This window comes from Erinaceus europaeus, chromosome 11 (assembly GCF_950295315.1).
Source record: "Erinaceus europaeus chromosome 11, mEriEur2.1, whole genome shotgun sequence".
In the NCBI taxonomy this organism is placed as follows: Eukaryota; Metazoa; Chordata; class Mammalia; order Eulipotyphla; family Erinaceidae; genus Erinaceus; species Erinaceus europaeus.
The window spans coordinates 37,512,275-37,524,782 of NC_080172.1; the positions used below are offsets into that span (position 1 = coordinate 37,512,275).

At 38.9% G+C, this 12,508-nt stretch overlaps 1 protein-coding gene across 16 annotated transcripts in view; it reads left to right on the top strand.

Annotated features, from left to right (window-relative positions):
• The window catches only part of APC (APC regulator of WNT signaling pathway), a 125,647-nt gene that overhangs the window by 98,624 nt on the left and 14,515 nt on the right, over positions 1-12,508 (top strand). For all 16 annotated transcript variants that reach the window (XM_060201271.1, XM_060201277.1, XM_060201283.1 and 13 more), the window contains 4 exons: positions 1,601-1,740; positions 3,124-3,201; positions 4,160-4,276; positions 8,714-8,928. In XM_060201271.1, the coding sequence (XP_060057254.1) occupies positions 1,601-1,740; positions 3,124-3,201; positions 4,160-4,276; positions 8,714-8,928 (550 nt within the window). The remainder of the gene's footprint in view (positions 1-1,600; positions 1,741-3,123; positions 3,202-4,159; positions 4,277-8,713; positions 8,929-12,508) is intronic.

Here is a 12,508-nt window from a genome sequence, read left to right on the forward strand (position 1 = left end):
AGTTGTTTTAATGTCTGTCATTGCTCTAAGATATAAGCTCCATAAAGATAGCATTTTGTTCACTATGCATTTTCTACCATCATAAATACCAATATATAGTGGGAAATTGCCTAAATATGGTTTGGATTTTCTATAACCAAATCAAATTTCCCTTATCTACATTCAAACTGAGCTCTCATTTCTGCTAATCATAGAGATGTGCACATAAACTTGGAATAGTTAATGAATGACCTAGAATTCTTTGTTTTATTATTATTAGTTATTTGATAATGATTTATAAGATTGTAAGATAATAGGAGTATAATTCCACATAGTTCCTGCCATCAGTTTTGTGTCTTATCCCCTCCATTGGAAACTTCCTTATTCTTCTGGGAGTGTGGACCAAAATTCTGGGGGTACAACAGGTGGAAGTTCTAACTTCTGTAATTGGCCTAGAATTTTTGACTCAAGATAGAATTTGTTTTGCAAATTTACATCCTCCATATGCTGAACTTTGTTCCTCATTTACTACAGTCATAGTAAATGCAGGCTGTCTTCCAGATGACCTGTGTAACTTAGCAGTACTGAAGAATTACCTGTTTATTTTCAATTTTCTGTCTGAACTACTCTGTGATAAGACAGTATCCCTAGTTGCATGATGATTAATATTAATGGTGAATCATATTTCTTTTTGGTGGAAAGGGTGTAGAATTATTTTTTTATATTTTTCCTCTACTAGGAGATTAATGTCTTACAGTTGACAGTAAATGCAATAGTTTGTACATGCATAATATTTCCCAGTTATCCACATAACAGTAAATCATATTTCTAATAGCCTCCATGTGTATTTTTTATTTGTATTTCTTCCATTACTATTTTGCAGCACCTCTTGACTTTTCATTTTGTTTTGTTTTATTACCTCTTTATATGTCTTTCCCTTTCTTTCATTTCCCTCCTTACCCTCCACTGTTAGCACTGAGAAATATACACAGTAATGGGAATCAAGGGAAAAGAAAACATTGAATAATGATATAGTTGAAATTTGATGCTAATTAATACATTAAAAAATTTGAAAATATGTTAAAGATACAGTAGCTTTGTGGAGTGTAGTAATAAACTGAACAGGAGAATTGCTTTTCTTAAGCATACAAGTTTTGCTTCATGAAGCTTCATTTAGAAACCTCATTTTTCCTAAGGATAACTATTTGACAGAGTTTCAAAAATTCGGCCACATTTTATGGCAATGAAGAGTGTAAAGTCCTTGTGAGAAAAATGAATTACCTTTTTCTACTTATAGTCAGGAAGACCTGATCATAGAAAATAGCCCTATTCATCATTGAGAATACAGTGTATGCACAATAAGTATAATGTGATATTTATTTTATTTAGTAAAGCAAGGGGATGAGGGGAGGGAGAGAAAATGGGGGGAAAAAAGGAAATATTGTACTTTATAAATATACCAGTCTTTTATAACAGTTTTGAACTTGGTAATTCCAAAGATAATTAGACCATACATTTTCCTCTGAGATTTTTTCTTCCTAATATTTAAGTTATGAACTTGGTACCAGTTTGTTACATATTATTACCCTTTTCCTACCCCCCCCCCATTTTTTAAATATAGGGGGTCTACAGGCCATTGCAGAATTATTGCAAGTGGACTGTGAAATGTATGGACTTACTAATGACCACTACAGTATTACATTAAGACGATATGCTGGAATGGCTTTGACAAATTTGACTTTTGGAGATGTAGCCAACAAGGTATGTTTTGTAAAATCCATTTCTTTTTAAATATTTATTTATTCCCTTTTGTTGCCCTTGTTGTTTTATTGTTGTAGTTATTATCATTGTTGATATTGATGTCAACATTGTTGGATAGGACAGAGAGAAATGGAGAGAGGAGGAGAAAGACAGAAAAGGGGAGAGACACCTGCAGACCTTCAACACCTGTGAAGCGACTCCCCTGCAGGTGGGGAGCCAGGGGCTTGAACTAGGGTGTAAAATCCATTTCTTTTTTTTTTTTTTAATTTTTTATTTAAGAAAGGATTAATGAACAAAACCATAAGGTAGGAGGGGTACAACTCCACACAATTCCCACCACCCAATCTCCATAACCCACCCCCTCCCATGATAGCTTTCCCATTCTCTAGCCCTCTGGGAGCATGGACCCAGGGTCATTGAGGGTTGCAGAAGGTAGAAGGTCTGGCTTCTGTAATTGCTTCCCTGCTGAACATGGGCGTTGACTGGTCGGTCCATACTCCCAGTCTGCCTCTCTCTTTCCCTAGTAAGGTGTGTCTCTGGGGAAGCTGAGCTCCAGGACACATTGGTGGGGTCTTCAATCCAGGGAAGCCTGGCCAGCATCCTGGTGGCATCTGGAACCTGGTGATTGAAAAGAGAGTTAACATACGAAGCCAAACAAATTGTTGAGCAATCATGGATCCCAAGCTTGGAATAGTGGAGAGGAAGTGTTAGGGAGGTACTCACTGCAAACTCTAGTGTACTTCTGCTTTCAGGTATATATTTTGCAGTGGTTTATGGATACATGTGAACATAAGCTCTCTCTCACAGAAACTGGTGTATATCTAGGTTATGGGACTTGGTTAGAAAGTGAAATCCATTTCTTAAGGTATCACAGATATGAGTTAGTTGACTTATGTAAACACCTTTGACACTTTGTTATTCATGTCTTTGAACAGTGGTCTACATCTCATAACACATTTCTTACTCATTTGGTTTTCTTGTGCCTAAACAAAGGCAAAAGGTAAAACACAATAGTGGATTTATATAATCACATTTAAAATACTTTCCTAAGAATGATAGAAGAATCTTGAAATCTATTGACAAATGTGTTACTGGTTAATAGGATGAAACTTCAATGGACTGGTTCATCCAAATAAGATAGTTACTTTAAACTCTTTGCTTATAATTTTTTTATCATTGATTTGTTCTTATGTTTCCAGTTTGCACAAAAAAAGCAAAGGATTAGGAAGGCATTGTATAATCTGGTTTTAGATCTTTCCAGGGTAAAATAGTAGTTATGATTTAAATGAATCCATTAAAACTGAATTTAAAGTTTGAACCAAAAACAAAGCACAGATTTAGGTTATTTTGTTGTTAATGTCTATTTCATATTTAATTTTTCAGGCTACACTCTGCTCTATGAAAGGCTGCATGAGAGCACTGGTAGCCCAACTGAAATCTGAAAGTGAAGACTTGCAACAGGTACTAGTAAGAATTTTAGATATCTTTCTTGGCGTTACTAGCCAGGTGATATTCCAGTTTAGATTAAGTTGTAGTTCAGCATTTAGTGTCTTAGGTTTAAATTAGTTACATTAGCATCAGAACAAAGGAAAATAATTTCATTGTAGGAATTTTTTTTTTACTCTTGAATATCATTTTTGAGCAAATTCTTTATAGATTTCTACTTTTTTTTTTTTTTCCTCCAAGGTTATCGCTGGGACTTGGTGCCTACACTGTGAATCCACTGCTCCTGGAGGCTATTTTTTTCCCTTTTATTACCCTTGTTTATTGTTGTTGTCATTGCTGTCGTTGTTGTATAGGACAGAGAGAAATCAAGAGAGGAGGGGAAGACAGAAGGGAGGAGAGAAAGATAGACACCTGCAGACCTGCTTCACTGCCTATGAGTGACACCCCTGCAGGTGGGGAGCCAGGGGCTCGAACCTGGATCCTTATGGTGGTCCTTGTGCGCTTAACCCACTGCACCACTGCCCAGCCCCCCCTCTTTTTTTAATCTTTATTTATTTATTGGATAGAGACAGCCAGAATTTGGGAGGGAAGGGCTGATAGAGAGGGAGAGAGACACCTTGCAACACTGCTTCACCATTTGCAAAGCTTTCCCCCTGCAGGTAGGGACTGGGGACTCAAACCCAGGTCCTTGTACATTATAACATGTGCGCTCAACCAGATGTGCTACTATCCAGCCCAGATTTCTACTGTTATCTTTGGCATTAGGAGAAGAAAGTGGGACTGAGAGATAGCTTACCCAGTCATAAAGCACACATTTTGCCATGCATGACAACCCAGGTTTGAGCTGTGGCACCACATGGACACACCATGCATGCACAGCATCAGAGGAAGCTCTGTGAATGGTGGAGAAATGCAAGGCAGGTAGTAAAAATCATTTTATATATAATTTATTCTGAAAATGATTCATTTACAGGTTATTGCAAGTGTTTTGAGGAATTTGTCTTGGCGAGCAGATGTAAATAGTAAGAAGACACTGCGTGAAGTCGGAAGTGTGAAAGCATTGATGGAATGTGCTTTGGAAGTTAAAAAGGTACCTTTGAAAATATTTAATCACATAACCTTTATTTTTGGCTACTTAATATGCTGTCCTCCCCTTCCCTTGATATTTCCTTCTTCCTGGCTTGCTTATCTCAATGATTCTTAGTCTAAGACTACTTAAAATTTCCAACCATTAAGGTGGAAAATTTACTGTGTTCTACAAGGTGAGTTAGTGTAAATGAAGATTTATATATTTTTAAAATTTTTTTATATTTATTTTCCCTATTGTTGCCTTTTTATTATTGTTGTCCCTTTTTTATTATTATTGTCCCTTTTTATTATTGTTGTTGTAGTTATTGTTGTTATTGATGTCATCATTGTTAGGACAGAGAGAAATGGAGAGAGGAGGGGAAGACAGAGCGGGGAGAGAAAGATAGACAGACACTTGCAGACCTGCTTCTCCGCCTGTGAAGCGACTCCCCTGCAGATGGGAAGCCAGGGGCTCAAACCGGGATCCTTAAGCCGGTCCTTGCCCTTTGCACCACATGCGCTTAACCTGCTGTGCTATTGCCTGACTCCCAGGATTTATATTTTTATTATCTTATTGACAAAGATGTGTTTTGGCAAACTGACCTATGCCTTGTAACAACATCCCTGACCTTTGCCAAAGTAACTCTCCCTCACTAGTGAAAATCAAAAATGTCTTCAAGGTTACAGTCATAGCAACCTTAATGTACCCCATATAATCAAAAATATTTTCCAGTATTACCAAATATCTCCTGGAAGGGACAAGGAATTGCACCCCAATTGAGGACACTGGTTCATACCCTCTATGCTTGTAAATCGCAGTTTGCTAATATCCTCAAATTTTGATGGTTAGCTTATCAGGAGGTAATCAGACCCAAGGGTGAAGAATCCCCTAAAAATATTTAGAAAAAGAAATGTCTCCAGGTGGAGTATTAGCTCCAAAAACTAAACAAATCTTTAATTGAACTTAAAATCTGAGAGGACTAAGCAAATAATGTAACTAGTCAGGTTCTCCTTTCTCCCAAGCAGTCCTCCTAGGCTCATAGCCTACATTTTTTTCCTTAAAAACTTCCTTTTCGTCAAAACTGCTTGGTACTGGAACATGAACAGACACACTGACCAGTGGAATAGAATTGAGAGCCCAGAAATGAGGCCCCACACCTATGGACATCTAATCTTTGACAAAGGGGCCCAGACTATTACATGGGGAAAGCAGAGTCTCTTCAACAAATGGTGTTGGAAACAATGGGTTGAAACATGCAGAAGAAGGAAACTGAATCACTGTATTTCACCAAATACAAAAGTAAATTCCAAGTGGATCAAGGACTTGGATGTTAGACCAGAAACTATCAGATACTTAGAGGAAAATATTGGCAGAACTCTTTTCCGCATACATTTTAAAGACATCTTCAATGAAATGAATCCAATTACAAAGAAGACTAAGGCAAATATAAACCTATGGGACTACACAAAATTAAAAAGCTTCTTCACAGCAAAAGAAACTACTATCCAAACCAAGAGACCCCTCACAGAATGGGAGAAGATCTTTAAATGCCATATATCAGACAAGAGTTTAATAACCAACATATATAAAGAGCTTGCTAAACTCAACAACAAGACAACAAACAACCCCATCCAAAAATTGGGGAGAGGACATGGACAGAATATTCACCACAGAAGAGATCCAAAAGGCCGAGAAACACATGGAAAAAATGCTCCAAGTCTCTGATTGTCAGAGAAATGCAAATAAAGACAACGAGATACCACTTCACTCCTGTGAGAATGTCATACATCAGAAAAGGTAACAGCAGCAAATGCTGGAGAGGTTGTGGGGTCAAAGAAACCCTCCTGCACTGCTGGTGGGAATGTCAATTGGTCCAACCTCTGTGGAGAACAGTCTGGAGAACTCTCAGAAGGCTAGAAATGGACCTACCCTATGGTCCTGCAATTCCTCTCCTGGGGATATATCCTAAGGAACCCAACACATCCATCCAAAAAGATCTGTGTACACATATGTTCTTGGCAGCACAATTTGTAATAGCCAAAACCTGGAAGCAACCCAGGTGTCCAACAACAGATGAGTGGCTGAGCAAGTTGTGGTCTATATACACAATGGAATACTACTCAGCTGTAAAAAAAAATGGTGACTTCACCGTTTTCAGCCGATCTTGGATGGACCTTGAAAAAATCATGTTGAGTGAAATAAGTCAGAAACAGAAGGGTGAATATGGGATGATCTCACTCTCAGGCCGAAGTTGAAAAACAAGATTAGAAAAGAAAACACAAGTAGAACCTGAAATGGAATTGGTGTATTGCACCAAAGTAAAAGACTCTGGTGTGGGTGGATGGGTGGGGAAAATACAGGTCCATGAAAGATGATGAATGACATAGTGGGGGTTGTATTGTTAAATGGGAATCTGGGGAATGTTATGCATGTACAAACTATTGTATTTACTGTTGAATGTAAAACATTAATTCCCCAATAAAGAAATAAATTATAAAAAAAAAAACTTCCTTTTCAGAGAAGGTAAAAAGTTTTAATTTTTGTTGTTTGTTTACTGTGCACTTTTACAAAATTATTTTCTGCCTGGACCTTAATCGTTCTATATTTTGTTTCTGTTCATCAGTCTTCCATGGTTATCCCCCACTTCCATGCTGTTCCTTATTCAACTTCCCATTACAGAAGCACCTATCTTCTTTTCTCTGAGAATGTATAGCTTCTACAGATCTGCTCTTCTCCATGGAATATTTTTTATTTGATTAAATTCAGACAGAAATAATCATTCCTTCAGAGCCCTTTATCTCATATCTAATTTTTTGTTTTTCCCTCAAAGTAAATAGTTAGCATCATCAAAACAGATATATCAACATGCTTTGTCTGTGTCCTCTGGAGTGCTTCTAATTGTGGTGGGCACAGAGTAGAATTAATTCCCTGATTGATTTGTAGTAAGAATAAAGACTAATACTGGGATTGTGGCAAGTTTTGACTAAATATCCTTAATTATATACACCGAGTGTTTCTATGCAGTTACAATTTGACAGTTTACTATGATGTATACCAGGGACTTCTGATTGTACTTTTTTTTTCCCCACCAGGCTTATCGCTGGGCCTTGGTGCCAGCACTATGAATCCACTGCTCTTGGTGGCCATTTTGTACCCTTCCCCCCCTTTATTTCTTTCTCTCTTCCTTTCCATTTTTATTAGATAAGACAGATAGAAATTGACACGGGAAGGGGGCTGGGTGGTAGCATAGCAAGTTAAACACACGCACATGGCACAAAGCGTAAGGATCCTGGTTCAACCCCCTGGCTCCCCACCTGCAGGGGGTCCCTTCACTGGCGGTGAAGCAGGTCTGCAGGTGTCTTTCTCTCCCCTGCTCTGTCTTCTTTCTCCCTTGATTTCTCTGTCCTATCCAACAACAACAGCAGCAATGGCAGCAATAGCAACAAGGGCAACAAAATAAGGAAAATGCCCTCCAGGAGCAGTGGATTCATAGTGCAGGCACCAAGCCTCAGCAATAAGCCTGGAGGCAAAAGAATAAAAGAAAGAAATAGAAGGGAGAAAGTGTTAGGAAGAGAGAAAGATACATGCAGAACTGCTTCACCAAACATGAACCATCCCCATGCAAGCAGGGAGTGGGGGCTCAACCTGGATCCTTGCACATGGTAATATGTGCATTAACCAGGTATGCCACCTCCCAGCCCCCATATTTTTACTTCTTAATCAACCACTTATACATACCTTTTTAAACACGCTCATATATATGCTTGTAATCAAGCAGTATTATACAATGCTACTGTGCAGCTTGATCTCTTCATGTAGCAAATGCATCTATATCCATATTGGTCTATGGGGTTTTTTTTTTTGTAGTTTCTGTTATCCTGAAATGTTTTTCTTATATTTTAATAAGCTGTTGTAAAATGTGTATGTGTGCCATCTAAACAGTTAAAGTTGTAGAGATTGTTTAGTGTGTGTGTTCTGCTTGTTTTCTGGATTCACTTAGTGCTGTATTACATTTCTAACTGACTGGTTCCTGATACTTTCACCAATGAGGTGTGAGCAGCAGGACAGATTAAAAAAACAGCTTGTTGGGGAGTCAGGCGGTAGCGCAGCAGGTTAAGTGCAGGTGGCGCAAAGTGCAAGTACCGGCAGAAGGATCCTGGCTTGAGCCCCCGACTCCCCACCTGCAGGGAAGTCACTTCACAAGTGGTGAAGCAGGTCTGCAGGTGTCTGTCTTTCTCTCCCCCCTCCTCTATCTTCCCCTCCTCTCTCCATTTCTCTCTGTTCTATCCAACAACAACAACATCAGTAACAACAACAATAATAACTACAACAATAAAAAGGGAATAAATAAATATAAAAGATATACATTAAAAAAAACAGCTTGTTGAGTAGAAGCTAACAGAAATTATGAAAGACAATTTCCAACTCTAATTAAATAGCATCTATTCTTTTTAATAGGAATCAACTCTCAAAAGTGTACTGAGTGCCTTATGGAATTTGTCAGCACATTGTACTGAGAATAAAGCTGATATATGTGCTGTGGATGGTGCACTTGCATTTTTGGTTGGCACTCTCACTTACCGAAGCCAGACAAATACTTTAGCCATTATTGAAAGTGGAGGTGGGATATTACGGAATGTGTCCAGCTTAATTGCTACAAATGAAGATCATAGGTAAGTGTATAGTTTCACATTACTTTTAAATGAATTAGCACAGAATGGTTACCTAGTAGTGTCTTACTGTCAGTAATCTTACCATTATTTAGCCAGCAACTACCCATTTGATCTTCTAAAGCTATGAGACTTAAGAGAGCACCTGGTATACAAAATATACATCTTCAGAACTTGTGTTTAACATTAAGAAAAATAGAATTTTAATAGCATCAAATTTCTTGTTCCTTTGTCCATATTCTCTTTCATTTTCAAAAAGAACAAGCATGTGTAAATGTGAGCCGTAGCCCTGAAATCTTAAAATGTTGTAAAGCGGTGTTGAATCAAAAAAAAAAAAAAAGTAGAAAGCATGAGGTACTTTTAGTAATATTCTGTAAAGTGTGTGGACATCTTTTCTTTAGACTTTTGATGCATGAACTGCAAGCTTTATAGTCCTTCTGCCATGCAAAGACTTACTAGACTCAGGAGGCACTTGGATGTCTACTGAACTGCTAAAGGAAGTCTGCCATATTAAAGCTTATTGCAATCTTGAAAATTACAGTTAAATCACAAATAAAAAGTTTATTGAGGGGCTGGTCAGTGGTGCATCCAGTAGAAGGCACACCTTACCCTACACAAGGACCTGGGTTCAACTCCTGGTTCCCACCTAAAGAGGAGAAGTTTCACAAGCAACGGAGTCATGCTACATGTGTCTTTCTCTCATCACTTCTCTCTCCCTGTTTCATTTTTATCTATATTTAAAAAAGGGAAAAGATAGTTGTCAGGAATATTGGAGTCATAATGGATACTCTTGCCTTCCCCCCCTCAGCAAAACACTGCACAGCTCTGATTAATTGTAGTACAGGGGTTTGAACCTGGAACTTTGGAGTCTCAGGCATGAAATTCTTTTTGTATGATCATTATGCTATCTCCCCCACATTCCCAACAATCTTAAAACTCACTGAAACTGAATATGTTGTCATTAAGCTTTGCCATACATTACACAGACTCTTAAATCTTTTAGGTTCTAAGTTCATTGTACTAGTTCTCAGCAGTTGGGTTTTTGTTTGTTTAATTTTTTTTTCTTTATAAGGATATAAAAATGTTTACTTGAAAGGCCTCAACCCCTTACTCCAACAGCAGGTTGAACAGAGGCATCTTGAGTTGGGCTTTAGACTAGGATGTATTTCTTTTTTTTTAAGAAAGGATTAATTAACAAAACCATAGGGTCTGAGGGGTACAACTCCACACAATTTCCACCACCCAATCTCCATATCCTACCCCCTCCCTGATAGCTTTCCCAACCTCTGTCCCTCTGGGAGCATGGACCCAGGGTCACTGTGGGTTGTAGAAGGTGGAAGGTCTGGCTTCTGTAATTGCTTCCCCACTGAACATGGGCATTGACTGGTTGGTCCATACTCCCAGTCTGCCTCTCTCTTTCCCTTCTTCTTCTAGCGTTTGCCCTTCTTCCGTAGCCAGTCAACAGCATCAGGTTGAGCCTGATGTAAAAAAACTGCAGCAAAGGTGGGTGTGAGGAATAACATCATTGCAAGACTGGCCTCATGGGGTGCAAGCGCTTCCACACTACGATCATCATCTCTGGCATTATGCTATTCTCTTTCCCTAGTAGGGTGGGTCTCTGGGGAAGCGGAGCTCCAGGACACATTGGTGGGGAAGCCTGGCCGACATCCTAATGACATCTGGAACCTGGTGACCGAGTAATGAAGCTGAAGAGTTGTCATTGATCGGCAGATGCAGTATTATTTGATATGGATTGGGAGAGGCATACAGGAAAGTGGGCCCTATCCAAGGGTTCCAGGACTGGGGGAAGTAGAGGCTCTATAGTGGAGATGTGAGGTTGCTGTTGTCTTAGGGTTCAAAAAGACAATCGATAGTTAATGTTATCATCACATTATTTGGTAATTGGGTTAACTTTGAAGAGTCCTTTTGTTAGGGTTTGCTGTACAGTACCCAGTATCTTGTATATAGCTGTGGTATTGGTTGCTTCTGATCTACTTGGTCTTGGCTTTTGACAGAGTCTGCATATCAATTACACAGCCTATATATTAAAAAGATTCAGTCTGTGTTTTAAAAAACTTTGAGACATACAATTAATTTTCCCCCTCTCATATTAACTAGTGATTTATATGACTACATTTTACTAGGAGTGTACATAAACACCATTCCCACCACCAAAAGACTGTGACCCATCCCTCCCACCCACTCCCACCCCCCACTGGCCTAGGAAACTGCATGTCTACCCCTCACCACAGGGTTTTTACTTTGGTGCCCTGCTTACAATTTAGTCAGTTCCTGCTTTTAGTTTCCTTTTCAGATCTTCTTACTCAACTTCTGTTGATGAGTGGGATCATCCCATACTGATTTTTATCTTTCTGACTTAGCTCACTTAACATAATTCCTTCTAGCTCTGTCTGAGATGGGTCAGAGAAGGTGGGTTCATTGTTCTTGATAGCTCCATAGTATTCCATTGTGTATATATACCACAGCTTTCTCAGCCACTCATCTGTTGTTGGGCACCTGGGTTGCTTCCAGGTTTTAGCTATTATGAATTGTGCTGCTATGAACATAGGAGTACACACCTCTTTTTGGTTGGGTGTTATGGAGTCCTTGGGGTATAACCCCAGGAGAGGAATTACTGGATCATATAGAAGGTCCATGTCTAGCCTTCTGAGAGGTTTCCAGACTGCTCTCCACAGAGGCTGTACCAATTTACATTCCCACCAGCAATGTAAAAGGGTTCCTCTGTCCCCACATCCTCTCCAACATTTGTTGCTGCTGTCCTTTTTGATGTATGCCATTCTTAAAGGAGTGAGGTGGTATCTTAGTGTTGTCTTAATTTGCATTTCTCTGACAATCAGTGACCTAGAGCAGTTTTTCATATGTTTGTTAGCCTTTTGGATCTCCTCTGGAGTGAATGTTTTGTTCATATCCTCTGCCCATTTTTGGATGGGGTCATTTGCTTTTTTGGTGCTAAGTTTGCTGAGCTCTTTATATATTTTGGTGATTAGTTTCTTGTCTGATGTATGGCATGTGAAGATCTTCTCCCATTCTGTAAGGGGTCTCTTTGTTTGTTTAATAGTTTCTTTGGATGTGCAGAAACTTTTCAATTTGATGTAGTGCCGTTGGTTTGTTTCTGCTTTAGTCTTCCTTGCAATTGGGTTTGATTCATCAAAGATGTCCTTGAGGTGTAGGTGGGAAAGTGTTTTCCTCTAAGTATATGATTGTTTCTGGTCTGACATCCAGGTCTTTGATCCATTTGGAGTTGATTTTTGTTTCTGGTGAGATAAAGTGGTTCAATTTCATTCTTCTACTTGTTACAACCCAGTTTTCCCAGCACCATTTATTGAAGAGAGCCTCCTTCTTCCATTTAATCCTTTGGGCCCCCTTATCAAAGATTAGATGCCCATAGGTGTGGGAATTTATTTCTGGGCTTTCAATTCTGTTCCACTGGTCTGTGTGCCTATTTTTGTTCCAGTACCATGCTGTTTTGATGATGATGGCTTTATAATATAGTTTAAGGTCTAGGAGTGTGATGCCTCCATTTCTGTTTCTTTTCCTCAAGATGGTTTTGGCAATTCTAGGT